This window comes from Anguilla rostrata, chromosome 14 (genome assembly GCF_018555375.3).
Source record: "Anguilla rostrata isolate EN2019 chromosome 14, ASM1855537v3, whole genome shotgun sequence".
Taxonomy (NCBI): Eukaryota; Metazoa; Chordata; class Actinopteri; order Anguilliformes; family Anguillidae; genus Anguilla; species Anguilla rostrata.
In genome coordinates, this window is record NC_057946.1 from 15,042,050 (window position 1) to 15,058,949 (window position 16,900).

The 16,900-nt window shown below is 40.4% G+C and overlaps 2 protein-coding genes across 7 annotated transcripts; one reads left to right on the forward strand and one right to left on the reverse strand.

Annotated features, from left to right (window-relative positions):
* Window positions 1-4,655: 4,655 nt before the first annotated feature.
* LOC135239316 (uncharacterized) lies at window positions 4,656-11,452 on the reverse strand. 4 transcript variants are annotated; one of them, XM_064307893.1, is made up of 4 exons: window positions 11,312-11,452; window positions 8,348-8,495; window positions 7,378-7,587; window positions 4,656-5,746 (listed from the first exon to the last, which is right to left on the reverse strand). In XM_064307893.1, exons 2-4 carry the CDS (start codon window positions 8,453-8,455, stop codon window positions 4,889-4,891), a joined length of 1,176 nt encoding a protein of 391 aa, XP_064163963.1. In that variant the 5' UTR covers window positions 8,456-8,495; window positions 11,312-11,452; the 3' UTR covers window positions 4,656-4,888. The 4 variants fall into 4 exon arrangements, with proteins under 4 accessions (XP_064163963.1, XP_064163962.1, XP_064163961.1 ...); XM_064307892.1 differs by lacking the exon at window positions 11,312-11,452 and adding an exon at window positions 9,566-9,718 and having other exon boundaries at window positions 8,348-8,595; XM_064307891.1 differs by lacking the exon at window positions 11,312-11,452 and adding an exon at window positions 9,253-9,390 and having other exon boundaries at window positions 8,348-8,595.
* Window positions 9,410-15,504, forward strand: wdr54 (WD repeat domain 54). 3 transcript variants are annotated; one of them, XM_064307895.1, is made up of 10 exons: window positions 9,410-9,527; window positions 11,202-11,441; window positions 12,644-12,706; window positions 12,782-12,848; window positions 13,024-13,080; window positions 13,347-13,474; window positions 13,584-13,684; window positions 13,873-14,035; window positions 14,285-14,359; window positions 14,477-15,504. In XM_064307895.1, the coding sequence occupies exons 1-10, from the start codon at window positions 9,504-9,506 to the stop codon at window positions 14,606-14,608; spliced, it is 1,050 nt and encodes a 349-aa protein (XP_064163965.1). In that variant the 5' UTR covers window positions 9,410-9,503; the 3' UTR covers window positions 14,609-15,504. The 3 variants fall into 3 exon arrangements, with proteins under 3 accessions (XP_064163965.1, XP_064163966.1, XP_064163967.1); XM_064307896.1 differs by lacking the exon at window positions 9,410-9,527 and adding an exon at window positions 9,801-10,149; XM_064307897.1 differs by lacking the exon at window positions 9,410-9,527 and adding an exon at window positions 10,498-11,005.
* The last annotated feature ends 1,396 nt before the right edge of the window (window positions 15,505-16,900 follow it).

Consider the following 16,900-nt stretch of genomic DNA (forward strand, 5'->3'; position numbering starts at 1 on the left):
AGACATCATTAATAACCAGTCTGTGTTTGTCCTGAGTTTTTTAAGAAATCCCGGTATTTATTAGAGAAAACGGTTTTAACAAGTGCAAAGATAGATGAGGTGTGTACTCCTCACCTCTTACTTTTTAAACCTTGAAATTATCTAGGACTTTTTTTTTTTCAATTGCATTTTTGGCATGGTGCTTAGTTTGCGAGGCTCATCCAGGTTGTTGATCTAATATTTCATTTTCTGGAAAAGTGTGCACAAACTTAGATATTTGTGCTGACCCTAAGATGGGTAAAATTTATTTTCACTATGATTTTCACTTTTCTAAACATAATGCTATTGCTTAATTTGTATCCTAGCAATCAGATTGCACAAAGAAGATTGATGCAGGAACTACATTAGTTTCTCCAAACTCATGGCAGGCACCCAATGGGTACTAATCGTCTTCATGTAGTAAGGGAGTCTTTTGATTACTGTTCACTCTCTCCTGCGATATTGTGGGTTCCATAGGGCTCTGGCTCACAGGTGATTGTATTGGAGAGTGCACACATCTAAGCTGCAGCTTTCCTTGAAAAGGGCTGGGTAGTACAGCCGTGACTTGAGAGGCACACTCACTGAAAATAAAAGAAAGAGTGGGGAAAACAATGTTTGAAAAAAGGACTGTCTGGGAAGTAAATGCCATCTCCTGTATACCAGAAGGTTATTGGCTCTTCTGTACCGAGATTAAGTGTAAACCTGCAAAGAAGAGGGCAGGAGCGATGGAAGAATTGCTGCTGTGCCGTTACCATGGCAATTTTAGGCATACTGCTGCTACTCCCCTGCCAGTTCCATGCTGCTTAGAGGAACACCTTGGAAGCCCAGAACATTCCGAGATGCAGTCTGAGACCTGGCCTTTCCGCTCTCCTCTCTTTGGACAGGATCTCAGCAGGAGGCTTATTTTCATACCCTCGGCCATGAATGGCAGCCATTTATGCTGTATTGTTTTTTAAAAATAACAATTAAGAATGCAGGTGGGCCACTGGCCTTAGTTACCCATGTTCCCAGGATCCAGTGAACAATTAGGTAATAAGATGTTAGAATAAGGATTTGGAAGAAAGTACACAATGTTCTTTTCTTTTTTGAGAAGGAGCTTGTTGGGAGTTTTAGTGGTAGATTAGAAGAGAGAGATAGGGTGGTAGGTAAGGAGGATAGAGGTAAAATGGCCCCTACAAGATAACACAACAGATAAATTAATAGAAGCCCCAGCTTATTGAAATAGACCATAATGGTGAGTTATAGTACCCACTTAATTAAACACCCACACATATGTTATACTAACATGTCACTCTGATGCTGTAGCAATAGGATAAAATGGCTCATATGATAAGAGAAGGCTATGACAAAAATATTATGTGATTAACTGCATGCATACAATACTGATATCTTACCTCCTGAATGACATACAGGTGTATTAGCAATTTATTTTATTTTATTTTTTATCAGATGAGAGAATGATTACGTATGGTTAAGCCAGAGAACCCATGACCAGTAGGAGCACCCACTAGCCATCATCACACAGGGATTGTGATGCATGCTGCAAAAAAGAAAACTACACACAGAATTGCAAACGTCTCCTTGCAGAATACAACTGTCTTAATACTGCTATAAGCCTTCAAACATTGCTCATACTGCCATCTTGTGGATAAATACAGCACCAGCTGCACTCCACAGATTTATATACTAGCCACAATTGGACAACAATTGTGTAGAGTAAAATATACCGCTCTGGAAAATTAATGCGTCCTTCACAAAGACAAATCTGTCCGATTCCAGCCTTGCTGAAGCACCCTCAGATCATCACCAATCCTCCACCAAATTTCACAGTGGGTGCGAGACACTGTGGCTTGTAGGCCTCTTCAGGTCTCTGCCTAACCATTAGACCACCAGGTGTTGGGCAAAGCTGAAAATTGGACTCATCAGAGAAGATGACTTTACTCCAGTCCTCTACGGTCCAATCCTCATGGTCTTTTGCAAACCTTAGCCTGGCTCTTCTTTGCTTCTCATTGATGAAGGGCTTTTTTTCTAACTTTGCACAACTTCAGCCCTGCCCCTAGGAGCCTGTTTCGAACTGTCCTTGCCGTGCACTTCACCCCAGCTACCGTTTGCCATTCTTTTTGTAGGTTACTTGATGTCATCCAACAGTTGTTGAGTGACATTGGAATGAGCTGGCGGTCATCCGGGTCAGTGGAGAGGCGTTTTCGCTCTCTGCCGGTCTGTAGCTTTGTAGTCCCCAATGTCCGCTGCTTGACCTTGTTCTTATGAACCGCCGTCTTCGAAATTTTAAGGATGAAAGCAACTTGACGCTCACTGAATCCCTCTGCCAGTAAAGCCAGAATTGAACCCTTTTTTTCCTCACTCAAAACTTTTCTTTTCAACTGTTTTGGCATGGTCAATAGTTATTGTTTTATTCCAATTGCTTTTGAGGTACTACTAGCACTGTTTTTTCCATCCAGCTGGTCCTATTGCAAGAGGATAGTGATGACCACAGCAGTGGTTTTTTATACTTCTCCTCGTTAAATAAGATTTGGTTCAGGTGATCACCTAATCAGTACCTCATTAAGTAAATTGGAATTCAACAGACACTGGAATGGAATGGCTGCCATACATGTAAAGATGCTGATTTAAGAAAAAATTGGAGTGGTCTCAATTTCTTTCCAGAGCTGTATAAGCTACTTCATCTTTTTAAGAGTAAGCAGAGGTGATTTTTTAGGCCACCACTTTAACTTTAACTGTTAACAACAGTGCAGTTTTTTTTCTTCTAGAATGTGTGTTGCTTATCAAAGCAAATTGTGGTTTTGTGTAAACCCATGACACTGTAGTAAAAAAATAAAAAAAATAATAAACAAACTTGATCTGCTACCAATCAGGCATGGAACATTATTTCCACCCACTACTGAGTGCAGTGCATGGTTATGAGTGAATATGTAAGTTAAAATGAACTGAAACTGCACTAATATCCAAAATATACACTGGCACTGACATCTTTGTAGCTGTCAACTACATCACTGCACTCTGCACATGCGCAAAAACCTACTCATACAATATAGTACAAAAATATTATAACATAATGCTAACATAAGCAGCATAACCCCATATGCATGAATCCCTTTTATCCACATACTGTCAGAAAACTTTGCAGCTTTTGATTGTACTACTTAAGCCCTCAAGTTATTGTAAAAGCAGATTTAAAAGTAAATTTACATTGCTATTTCCACAAGAGGCAGACACTACTGGTTGCTAGCTGATGATATGGGAAAATACTTTCTGAAAGTTATTTTTCATCGGTTAGTTACATTGACTCTTCTGAAAAGTTCTGTGGGGTCTTTTCTGACAGAGTAAGTTTGGACCTAAGGTTTGTGATTTGAAGGACAGCAGCTTCTACAGCACAGTGTGCCCATTGTTGAGCTGTGAAATTGGGTTTTATTTGGTTCAAAGGGAAGAATGCCTCAAACCAACCCTCCAACTCCACTTCCAGCAGCAACTTCATTTTACCAGGAGCTATTCTATCCAAGCCCACACCGGCTTAGCTTCAGCAGCTTGAGATGGGAAGGCTACAGGGTAGCATTGCTGCTGACAGTGGTAAGTATAGCAAGTGAAATGCAGATTAATCAATTGGAAATTGTAATTCATGCTTTCATTTCATCACATCTTGACTATTGTAATTCTCTATAAACCTGTCTACACCAACAATGTAGAGTATATCCAGACTACAGTTATTTATTGCTGCAGGCAGACTCCTGACGAGGACAAGAAAGACAGAACACATTAGACCCATTGTAGTTTCACTCTATTGATTGCCATGAAAATTTTGAATCGATTTTAAAATGTTATTGATTACCTTTAAGACATGTTTGGACCTAGCCCACACCTATACCACTGAGCTTTTAATCTCCTATGAGCCTAAGCCAGCCTGAGGTCCTCAGGTAAGGGCTTTCTGATTGTTCCATATTACAAGCTGAAAACAAAGGGGACTGAGCTTTTTCCAGCAGGGCCCCAAGATTCCAGAACAACTTGCCCAAGGAGATCAGGCTAGCCAAATCACAGTCTTCTTTCAAAGCCCTTTTAAAAACTGTTCTTTTAGGCTAGATTTTACGTAAATATTACATTCTGAATTTTAGTCTTTTTTCAGTATTTTAAATACAGACTATGCTTTTCTTCTTCTCTTGCTCCAGTTTTACAATTTATTATTGTGTTTTGTTTGTTTTAAACTTTTTGTGGGTTTTTGACTGTTTGTGATGTTTTAGTGAAGAACTTCGTAAATGTGTTTTGATAAGTGCTTTATAAAACTTACTATAGTTTTATTATTCTCCAATAAATTTGCTTTGAATTACATGAACTACAGTATTTTCATTAGCGCCATTGCATAGTGATGGTATCAATAAGTGTCTCCTCTGTCACAATGATGAATTAACTGCCAAATACAATATAGACAATATGTGTAAGAGTGAAACAAAATGACATACATGCAAGATGTTTAACCTCATAATTACAATCTTTCTTTTGCTCCAAGCTAGTGTCTAAAAGGGCTTATGAATACACAAAGCATATACACCATTACTGTACCTGCAAAGCATATACACCATTACTGTACCTGCAATACAAGTGAACGTGGAAGAGGTATTACCAAAGCCTATCAGAAATTAGAATTTAATTAGTCTTTTCATAATTTTCATTGTTTTAGGAAAGTACATCTGAGGCATTATTACAAAAAGATGTTAACAAAAATATACTTTTTTCCCCATACTTTGACCATGAAAGCTATTAGTACCATATTGAATGTAAGACAAAACCAATATGGCGTAAATCAGCTTCAGTCTATCACTTTAATCACTGGGCAGTGTCCAGCCAGGGCAGCACATATGGATTATCCTGACATCAGCTGGTCCTTAGAGAAGAGTGGAGTTGGCAGGCTGCTTCTGATAGGTTCTAAATTTGCTCTTTGGCCAGTCTGGGACAGACGCATTTCATAAGTGTTGGTATGGACTTTGCGGGGGTCTTTGAGGGTTACTCCTGGGGACAACACCATGGTGTCCAGTAGAAGGCCAGCAGAGAGGGGCATGGAGCCCAGGGACTGGCCCACATCCTGGATGTTTCTCTTTCTGGAGGAAAGCCAAAGGGCTCCATCTACTGTACTCCTACGGCGGACTTTGTGAGGCATCTGAGAATTGGTTGGTGGTTTGAGAGCAGCTGGCAGCTTTGTGTTATGCTTATCCTGTTTCTGACGTGGTATGAGAGGGACAGAAGACTTTCCAATGGGTAGCTGTGACACATGAGACTCTAGAACCTCAAACCCTGGCAAGACTTGGTGCCGGACAAGGCGGGCAGCGTCAAGCCTCTTCACTGCAGAGAGGTCCGAGTGCTTCTGGGCACGTTTGTATTTGGAGACATAGATGGTCTGTTCCTTTGGGATGGGATGCTCCTCCATGTTAATTGAGTGGCTGATAGGCCCCATGGAGACACAGGGAGAGTTCCTGCCCTGGGGAGCCTGTATTACAGGGCAGTTTGGCAGAGGATGCTTCTTCTTGTCCTCTCTTTTTGAAGGCGGGCATGGGATCAGCATTCTTGGTTTCAAACCTGCATGTCCCTCACAGCCATTCTGATTCTTGTCCTCTTTACAGGGGTACCAGTCAGAATGATCCTCCTTCCTCTCTGATTGGGATATATTCTTGGCCTGTGGACTACCTGGATTTGCAGCATCTGCCAGAGGGAGCTCCGCTGATCTCTACAGAGACAACAGGTTACAGATCATAACAGTCATCAGGATCTGCCAATTACAGTAAACAATACAAGATTGACATTACACTCCACTCAATAGAGGGTATATGTTTTAATATTACATTTTATAAAAGCATGTTTTTCATTAGTGTGTAATTTTAACAACCCTTAATAGTTGGACCTGGGAATAGGACATGTATTGGGAAAAACAGAAACACTGTGCTGCAGGAAATGCCATCTTTTACAACAAACCACAGTTCACACTCACTGGTTTCATTAAAGACTGCATATCACTAATTACGAAGAAATGTTCTGCGCCATGGCCGAATTCGAGAAAATGCTTGCTAAATCTGACCATCCAATGTTCTATTATTTTAGCAGTGTACATATTACATCTTATGCCTATTAACCATTTTTCAAGTGAAAAATGGCTGCCATATGGTATATCACCAAAGGGGAGTACTATACATTGATGGTGAAGTTAACCCAACCTTCCTTCCTACAAAATATATTGAGATCTTTGAGCTATGGATATGGAAATTATTAATTCCTTCATTAGAATAAAATCTTTCAATTAAATTCTCAATTTAAATTCAAATGCATTCAGTACTCTATTACTACTGTTTCTAAATTCAGTTGTTATATTTAAATACACAAATGCTTTGCAGAGCTTGATATTCTAGCAAACCCTACCACTATCATCTTTAAGGGTTTATGTAACAAATATGTAACTGCAACTAAGCAACCATCTCCCTCCTCTGGTCCTTCATTAGAATAAAATCTTTCAATTAAATTCTCAATTTAAATTCAAATGCATTCAGTACTCCATTACTACTGTTTCTAAATTCAGTTGTTATATTTAAATACACAAATGCTTTGCAGAGCTTGATATTCTAGCAAACCCTACCACTATCATCTTTAAGGGTTTATGTAACAAATATGTAACTGCAACTAAGCAACCATCTCCCTCCTCTGGTCTGACCCTGGAGACATTAGAGCAAAAACACGTAAGAGCAGCACAAAGCAAACAAGTAAGACCTTCATTCAAACAGCCCAGCTAACTATTTTGGTTCCCACATCATTCCAGTGAACAGTCTTAGAACATTATTTAATTTTGTCATTCAAGTTAGAAAATAATTAGAATTGTGAATGGTCATTCTTGTCCTTTTTACAAGAAAAGCTAGCATTCGTCAAATCTGGCATTGCAATATCTGCAATCAGAATGTTCTTAAATTGAGTCATGAAAAAAACATGACGAGGCGCATATGTTAACATCAGTAACATGACTTTATGACTGAACGAAAACCTTGAGGAACAGTTTTCTGTGACTTTGTCAGAACTTGTCTGGGACAAGTGCATTCTAACCTTATTCTGATGGAAGTTTTCATCTACTCAAACGTAAAAGAAGACTCTACTCATGAACCCTTTAATAACATAGAATTTAATAACACTGAGTAGTGTCTTTTTATATAAATGTATATTTTCAGTGCAAGGAGACCCCTGTGGAATTTGAGTTATTTTGGGTCCTACATCTTTCTCACTTGCACATCAATCAACATGGATCTTTTCATGTTCATTTGTGTGTTGACTGTCTTACTATCACACACCACATGTAGAAATAGCCTACTGTAGGCTTACCTGTAGGGGGATATTTTTTGGTATGGGTCTGGAATGTACAACAGGTACACAGCCCTGTGCCCAGGAATCAATTTCGCAAGGTGGAGGCTCACTGTCCTGTTCCCAGAAAGGGGCATGGTCTTGCCCGTCACCATCGTCCCGTACCAGGAACTGCCATTCCAATGTCTGAACCAGTGAATGCTGTGCCCAGGACACTGTGAATGGTACCAGCTTTCAGAAGAAAGGGAGGAGTCAGTTATATAGAGCTGCAATATGCACCACTATCACAATAGCCTAATTAATGCTACTTGGGCTTAAAAAGATCAGATGCAGGTGAATGATGCCTAAAGTTAATTCACTTCACAGCACTGATAGCTTCATTTCAGTTTAACTGCAAGTAAAATTGCTACCACAACACATTACAGCATTACCATCATTTATCTTTAACTATAATGTGTGACCTAAATTCCAATGCATGAACCATTAGATACAGTAGCAATAAAGTGTCAGAAAAGAGAACTGCAAAAGGATTCTTATAAGTATTGCGAAATCAGTAACCATTTTCCAGCTCTATACTTGGACTAATTTCTGTTAGAAATGAAGTGCAGGCCTAATGCATAAAATATATGTTTGGTACTCTGAAACCCCTTGGCATAAAATTAGATTTTTAAGGATGCAATGTACGTAAGTTAACTCTTTTACAAAGCAAACAAAACTTCATTACAACTTGTTTCAGTACAACTGGCGTGCTCTCACGTTAATATATTACTTATTGTTTACAGCTGAATTAATGTGACTAATATTTTGCTCTGGTAATGAGAAACACAGGCAACACTCTGTCGTTATGCAGTTGGCCGGTACTAGAAACATTCTTAGATTTAATGACTAAATACTGGAAAGAGCGCTCAGTTACTAAGCAACGTACAAAACATCTTGTGAAACCACAGCAAACCCACCTCATTGTATCAACACCTCACTGCAGCGTTCTCACCTGTCTTTGTAGGTAAACCTGGTAGCACTTCTCCATCACTCTGCACATTAGCTCGTCCAGAAGCTCTGCCACCACCTCCTCTCCCTCTTCCTGTTCCACCATATCCATCCATTCAGATTTGGTGAGGTGGCCTGGAACAATGCTGGCTCTGTCAACATGGTGGGTTGGTGAGGGTGGTGGGAGCACAGGAGCAGGAGCAGCACGACTTTTCTCTGCTCTAACTTTGGATGCTGAGCGAGACATTGATACTAAGAGAAAGGTGAAAAAGCTGATTAATCTATGCACTTCATGATCAGTGCTTCAGAACACTGCTGATATTTTGAAAATTACTGTTTGAATCGACCATGCATAGCCTACTTGTAGGACCATTAGATGCCAAAAACATAAACCTAATGAATGATCACCTTATCTCCTCCACATTGCTATAATTTCTTCACAAATGTAAGTAGTTGTAGCTACCTCTAATTAATGCATGGAAGGAAGTGACTTTATTGTTAATAGATTATAGGCAAAAATACATTTCATGAGAGGGAGCCCCTATAGAGCAGTGTCCTACGCCCCTTGTTCTGGAAAGATATTACGGTGTAGTTTGGCAGGTTTCAAAGCGTTTCAAAGTTGCAAAGCACCACCTAGCGGTCCCGGTATTAACACAGAGGGAATTTACAGCAAAAAGTACAATGATTACAAAAATAAAACAAACAATATAAAACAAAATGGAATTCTACCTATTCGTGTTCCAATATGAAATGCACGGTAACAGAGCACTTAATTTATTAAATAGTGTGCTTGTTCGCAATGCATACATAATTGAGTTATTAAACTAAAACGCTAGCTAGCTAGTATTAAGCTAACACGCATCTAACATTGTCACTGAAGCTAGCAAAGTGAAATAAATGAATACTTACTTTAAAGCCAGCTAAGCATTTATTCTTTTTTTCCACAAATAGTAAAACGAACTATTATAGCAGTTAAATCATAACGTTGACTGTTCATTTGCCTTTTCATAGACACTACAGAATCCTTACTCCGTCTCCCATGCTACAAGAGTATATCATGCACCGCTTCATTCCGCTATTTTAATTCAGGCAAGTCTTGTGTCTGAGAGCAGTTGCCTAGCAACACCATTGCGTCGTTCGTGCATAGGATCCCCGGTGAAATGGGATCAAGCCAAGGAGACAAGGTATTTAAAGCAGGTGAAAAGTCCAAAAATGCAATTACCAAGAAGTGTTCGGCAGATGAACTTAAATTAAATATGTTGTTTCCATGAACTGTTTCCGAAAAGTTTCGTTGTATTGGTCGCGATTTGTCAATTGTGATGTGTTCATTGATTTCTTCAGAAAGTGGAAGGGTTATTGGCTGCTTTCACGAGATATTCGTTATAGCTGATCCTTGTAATACGATGATTACTATATCTGCGCAGATGCAACGTCGTCTGATGAAGCAGAACCTACTGACTGCTCACTAGCAGCCTCTTAACAGCATCGGTCGGTGACGTTAACCAAATTTAATCTGTCACTATGGCTTTTGGCTGCAAGAGGATTAAACAGCAATGGGCTAGCTAACATGAACATCTTCGTTGGATTGATATAGATGTTTTAGGACCGATGATATTGTTTCCTGAAGAACTCCGAAGCTGTTTGTCTTGCCTGTTGTGTAGTAGGCTAGCTTACTCAACTGGCTAAATTACTGACACCATCATCGAGGCTTTGTATTAGCCTATCAAGTTGGAAAACTGGTTAATTGAACTAACTAACTAACTACAATAACCGTTAAACTAGCTACTTTCTTGCAAGATCGGCAAGGTAAGCAGGAATGCGTTTAACGATGGCGTAATGTAACGCTTGCTTGCATGTAGTGATGGTGTGTGTTGCTCCTTCGGGGTAGCTAGAGCTAGTTGAACTAGCTGGCTAACTACAGTAATTAGACTAGCTATCATAGATTTAGAAAAAAATGCGTTTTCCTAGTTTTGTGTTGTCAGCTCGTTTTAACATATAAAACGATATAATCTAACATATTGAATGCTGTTAACTTTAACCAGGTAACAGTGCAAGTTCGTTAGGTCGCTTAGTTAGTTAACATGTCATAAGCTAATAAAATTGCTAACCAAAGGTAGTAAGGTCAAAGCCATTTGCCAAAGCAAGCTTTGGCTAGCTAACGTCATTAGCACTACTAGGACTGCTGGTCGACGTTAATCTCAGGCAGATGCTAAATTAGTAGTCTAATTTATCTGATGAAATCACCAGGCACTAATTATTATTTTGTATTGCCCGTCCAAGTTCGACTGTGCTTCATAAATAGTTACAGTAGTTGGCTGCATGTCAAGTTACGGCTTGGTGGGTGACATGCCCCATTCGTTCATAGTACGTTGCATCTAAAAAAGGATGCAGCTATAACGTAGTTTATGAAATCGCATTCATTCATTTTTTTTTCATTAATTTTTTTTCAACAAAGTCAAGAGTTCTGCGACTCGTTAAAAACAGAACAACAAAAAAAGAAAAAATCAATAACGTGGCTGTTAAGTTTTGCGTACTTAATTGATAAAGCTACAGTACACTTCACTCTACTGGGTAGAACTGTCACCTCACAAGGAGAAGGTCTTGGGTCCTGCGTGGAGTGCATATTCTCGTGGACACTCCGGTTTCCTCCCGCAGCCCAAAGGTTAATTGGAAACTATTAATTTCCCATAGTTAGGGCTACAGTGCCTGGGATAAGCGGTGTAGGTAATGGATGGATGGATCATATACTCCAAAAATGCCATTGCATCATGCACAGTACACAACTATGAATTCTCATTTACTTGCCCACAGTCTCAATCACCCACAGTGAAGTTTTTTTGTATTTGTATTTTTTGAAGGAGCCCGGACTAAGTATGTATCACAAAGAGAAAAGCATTCAAATCAAGAGCAGTGCCTCTGCGTTGTATAACAATCTAAGTGTGCTGCGCATCGCTCCCCGCTCACTTACCTACTTCACTGTGGTTCATGCCAATGTGGTCAACATGGTGAGTGCATCCTGGGATGGCCTCAACTTCTCCCATCGTCAGCTACAGTCCAAAGAGGGCAACATTGCAGCCAGCTCCTCACTCATCATGCAGGTACGGCAAGTTTTGGGGCTGAACTTAATTAAGAATAATAACATCACACTTTTTAGTCTGAGCTTTGCAATGAAGGATGGACGCTCAGCATTGCGTAGCACCTGCTACGGCAGCCATTTTGAACCTGACCACACATGCCCATTAAAGTGGTAGAATGATTAGATGGCCAGATTCAGGAGTGCCAATTTAGAAATTGGGCCTAGACTGTTACCATGTACCCCCCCCCCATGTTTATTTTGTCTGTTCAGGGTCACAGTAATCTGCCATTTTCTTGAAATACATCGAGAGAATATAGAGCAGCGCTACTCATTTCTAGATCCTGTGGGCTGCAGTGTCTAGGATTTGCTCTGTCCATGCCCTACATCACCTGATTTCACTAATGAGCTTACTTCCTGACAGTGGCAGTCGCTGAGCTGAAAATAGACGGGCGGAAACCTCCCCTTTAAACTGATCATTGGTCTCAACCTATTTTCACTCATTTTCATTGATGAACAAGCGTGCCAACAATCTTGATAATCCATTGGCAGGTAAACATAGCTTATTTTTCATATCATGTTTGGGAGGTTAAATGATAAATTCAATTTAGGAAAATAATTTTAAATCACTAAGTACTTGAATGAAAAAAGATACGCAGTCTGTTAACTACCATGTTTGCTTTCAGCAAAACCTTTTCAAAAAGGCTATAAAATCTGTGCTTCAAAATTGTTTAAATTCCAAAATCTGAACATTGCTGATCTTTGTCATGAATATTCTCTTAAGTGTTGTACATCTGTCCACAATTTTTAATAATGTTGATAAAACGTGCACAATTTTGCAATGAAAATAAAAATAATTTTATTACTCACCCAATAGCCTACTTCAAGAGAACGGGCTATAACTGATGTTATTGAATATTTTGTGAATTAATCGCTGTATTATTTATGAAAACAGTTTGAGACCAATAATCAGTTTAAGGGGAAGTTTTCCACCCTAGCAGTTTTACCTCAGCAAACGCCTCTGTTTCTTAAAGTAAAGTAATTAGTGAAATCAGGCAGTGTAATGCATGGTTGGAGCAAATACTACAGAGACTGTGGCCTGCAGGATGTGGAGCTGAGTAGCACTGATGTTGTGCAAAGTTCTAAAAACCCTTTACTTGAGAATGGAAGTACATTCTGCAAGTTAATATTCAGCATCTGTATATTTCAGTTCTTAATTTCTTGCAGGCATCATGGTGTGTTCTCCCTTCTCGAGAGCTTCTGGTTCTCACCTCCCAGAAGGGCATCCAGGTGGGTTACCACTTAATTTGATAAGAATTCCCCCATTTGTTATGCGTGTGGTATTAATTCATATTCCTTCCACAGATGTACGAGTCAGATGGATCCATCATGGTGTATTGGCATGCCCTAGACATTCCAGAAACACCCACAGGTGCAAATCGCTTTTTTTCCCTATAATTGTTGAAAATTATAACTGCGTTGAGGGATCATATTAACAAAATTAATGTTTTTTTGTTGTTGTATTCGTGGATGAGTAAAAAGAGAGTGTATCACGATTCACAAACACAATTTTGGTGGTGTATGAAATGTCTCATTGTGTGTCTTAGCCCAGGCAGTGTTTGCTCGGGGCATAGCTGCTGTACGGGAAAACTACATATGCGTGGGTGAGTAGCCAAATCTGACCTCATCTTCACCGACACCAGAAGGTAGGCCCTGCTTTCCATTAAATTAAATTAAATTACATTACATTACATTACATTTATTTAGCAGAAGCTTTTTTCCAAAGCGACGTACAAAAGTGCATATCATGGTCATTGGACAACTATAAAACACAGGTTCAATAAGGTACAATACTCATTTCGTAAGAACACAGTTAACATGGAGTGAACATTATTCTGACTTAAGCCAAACTATCCTCCTTTGTCTGCAGGTGTGTCATCTGGCTCAGTGCTGGTGTTTGATGTTCCAAGTAAAGGAAGCAACATCATGTTATCAGAGGTGTTGGAGGAGCACAGGGAGTCCATTACAGACATGGCTTCAGAATGTTCTGGCAGCCAGGTACACCCCCTCCCACCCACATCTGCCCTAATCTCTACTCCTTTCCCCAACTCACTTGCATTTCAGTTTTTGTCTCCTATTTCTGCCTCAATTTCTCACTGTCACTCAGGAGTGCATTGCTGACCTAGTCACTGCAGATGATTCCGGAATCCTCTGTGTCTGGAAATCTGGAGAGGACTTTGAGCTGCTCAATAAGATCCCCGGTTTTGAGTGAGTAATCGTGGGAGGCCAGGAGAGAAGAAGCAGCAGTAGAGTAGATCAAATGGAGGGTGGTTAGTAACAAGGAAGAGAGGGAACAGTATATGAATGGTGAACAGCAACTGAGGCAATGGGACAGAGGGATAAGGCAATGGCTGATATTGGCTTGACAAGGTCTCTGTCTTTTTCTTCTTCCACAGTGTCTGCTGCTCCTCAGTGAAGTTGTGGAAAGGTACAGTGGTGGCAGGGTATGGCACAGGACAGATCCGGCTGTATGAAGCTGTGACAGGCATTGTGCACGCTGAGGTCAACGCCCACGCACGCTGGATCTACTCACTGGACATTGCCCCCTTCTCTGGTCTGGTGAGGCGGGTCATCAGGGCAGTGCTCTCTTTCACAATCAGATTATTTTCTTTTTTTGGAATTCTTCTGTAGGTTCATACTAGGTGACAATCATGAATCTGTAAATAACGAAAGTTGAGCATTATAATTTGGCACGCATGAAGGATTTGAGGAAGTCATGGGATCAATAGTGTTATTTGGAATGTAAAACTGGCCTCTTTTGGTCTGCCGTCTGCCCCCTCCCCCATCCTCCTTTCTGGCTGCTGACAGTTGCTGTCTGGTGCTGAGGACTCCCTGGTGCGAGTTTGGCATCTCACGCTAACCCCAGAGACAAACAGTGTGGAGGTAAAGAAAAAATTCTCCTGTTTTCTTTAGCCCTCTCTCTCTATCTCTTTCCCTCTATCTCTTCCCTCCCTGTTTGAGACTGCCCACCTGACTGCCAGTCCCTCCCACTTTCTGCAGATTGAGCACCTGTACAGCGAGTGCGTCACCGACACCCAAATCTGTGGAGCCAAGTTCTGCGATGGGGATGGATATGCCTTCGCCGTGACAGGATACGACTTGAGCGAGATTATCCGCTACACGCAGGCGTAGCATGCCTTGGTGTGTGTGTGTGTGCTTGCCTGCGCATGTGTGTACGTGTCTGAGACTAGTGCCATGTTTATGTGGTGCACTGTCACGCTTCCACAGCAACAGGAAAGGCAGCCAGTAGGGCAACATTCATTCATGATGCCATGTGTTGCAACCAGCACTGCATTGGTTCAAAACTATAAAGTTACCTGCTTCATGTTCTGGGCCAGGGGTGTCCAGATGTTTGTTTTATCCCAGCACTGTGACACTAATTGTTCTTATCAAGGTTTTGATTGAAGACTATGATTTGGTAATCAGTTGAATCTGGTGTCCTTGTGCTGGGTTAAAACAAAAATCTGCACCGACACTGGCCCTGTTCTAGTTTTACCTGGGTGAAAATGGAAATGACAGGGCCAGGATGGGAAAAAGATAAGATCTTTTTTTTTTTTCCTGATCAGCTGTAATTGTGGCTTCATATATCTGGTGACGAGCGTACATCGGTTCGCACCTGTGAGTGTGAAGATGACAGCAGTATGTTCTGTGACAGGTGTGCCTATTAGTCACAGACAGCAGAAATGCAGATTTAGTACCATCATGTACCATCAGCCACCTACATTTTAGCACAGGATTTTATCATGACCTGTTGACTTGGAGGTACCTTAGAATGTGTGTACAGTATGTACTCTTAAAATGCGTTTATAAATGTATTTATTTTAGAAATTATATATGTAGTTGTACAGCTGATTTGGTACATATTTGTCATCGTGCTTTGAACGTTCATGAGTTTGTGGAACATGAGTAGCCGATTTTTGGTATTTTAGTTTCTGGGTTGCATTCTGGTTTTTGGTTTTATTTAAAGCTTTTTCTTTTACATTCTCAGTTTGTTTTTGGTTTACAAATAAAATGTCTACTAAAACCTGTCTGTGGGATGAATTCAATTCACATATTTACCAGTAGATGGAGCTATGTATTTGAAGAAATTTAGGAGTTGCGCTCAGCACATTAGGCTATAGTAGTACTGCATACCTATTCAGGTTTGTTAATGGACTTGGAAGGGTTAAATTCTTTAATTCCAATCAAAATTGTCAAGTGTCAACCTTTTGTGAAAAAAAGGTTTTTATATTTAATCATATTTATGTAACATTATTTTCACTTTGAAAAACTGTACTTGTATTCCAGTTAGTGATCAATTTCACCCAGCCTCTCAATTTCATCTAGCCTCTGTCTAAAACAGCTCAATCATTTAGCACATACCTTTTTTGCTTCATCTATCCTGACCTATCATCATCTATCCTGACTGGGCGGCAGTATAGTATAATGGGTAAGGAGCTGGTCTTGTAACCTAAAGGTCATCGGTTTGATTCCCAGGTTGGACACTGCTGTTGTACTCTTGAGCAAGGTACTTAACCTGCATTGCTTCAGTATATATCCAGCTGTATAAATGGATGCATTGTATATGCTATGTAAGTTTCTCTGGATAAGAGCGTCTGCTAAATGCCTGTAATGTAATGTCCTGATACTGTCAGCTGTTGAGTGAGTATACCTGATTGTTCACAGTCAGTATGAATTCTGTTCCACTTTGGGCATGGTTACAGTGGTAAAACATTTGGCAGACAAATACGTTGTCTCCCAAATTAAAATCTATTGATGGTCTCTTTAGGAAGGAGGTAGCAAATTTAAGTGTCAGGGGTGGTGGTGGTGGAGGGAGATAAAGTTAGAAGTTAATGTTGTAATGGAATATATTAGCAAAATACAATACAGTGAGAGCAGAGACAGACCGAGTGGGTGGGAACGTCCGGACAGACAGGGGACATCGATGACGACCCAGATGGCTAGGCTCTAATGGTGTTACGTAACCCTGTCCCAGCAGCCCTGGAGCCGAAAGGTGACTCTAAGGGCACTGCTCAGAGGAGGCTGAGTAACAAACCCTGTCCCGCTCAATCTTAATTCAATAGTGCTCTCCACCATTCCAGCACAGTGCTTTCCCCCAGGGCATACTGCTACACACAGTGCCATAGAGTGCCATCCTTTTCCACACAGTTAAACTCCACTACACTCTCCATCTGCTACGCAGCTGCATACTGTATATATAGGATGGAGAGTACAGCTCTCTGGTCCCATATTGTGTGTTGCACAATATTGCCCACACAGTGCCATGAACAGAGTGCACAACCCTCTTTATTTTCCTTTATAACGTTTTGCTTATAAGAAATGGTGGCTACGTATAGCGATAGCAAGTTAACTGTGTTGCCCCAAGCACCATCTGACCTGCACATGGCTGAAGATTTTGATAAGGAGTGCATTGAATGTTACAAT

What these genes read in the sequence shown, in the direction of transcription:
- LOC135239316 (XM_064307892.1), bottom strand. Translation starts at nt 8,590, where the DNA reads ATGTCTCGCTCAGCATCCAAAGTTAGAGCAGAGAAAAGTCGTGCTGCT. An exon ending in AGGTTTACCTACAAAGACAG is followed by an intron (nt 7,588 to 8,347) that starts GTGAGAACGCTG and finishes TTCTTCTGAAAG; the next exon opens with CTGGTACCATTCACAGTGTC. An exon ending in CAAAAAATATCCCCCTACAG is followed by an intron (nt 5,747 to 7,377) that starts GTAAGCCTACAG and finishes TTGTCTCTGTAG; the next exon opens with AGATCAGCGGAGCTCCCTCT.
- wdr54 (XM_064307895.1), top strand. Translation starts at nt 9,504, where the DNA reads ATGGGATCAAGCCAAGGAGACAAG. An exon ending in GATCAAGCCAAGGAGACAAG is followed by an intron (nt 9,528 to 11,201) that starts GTATTTAAAGCA and finishes TATTTTTTGAAG; the next exon opens with GAGCCCGGACTAAGTATGTA. An exon ending in CAGAGACAAACAGTGTGGAG is followed by an intron (nt 14,360 to 14,476) that starts GTAAAGAAAAAA and finishes CACTTTCTGCAG; the next exon opens with ATTGAGCACCTGTACAGCGA.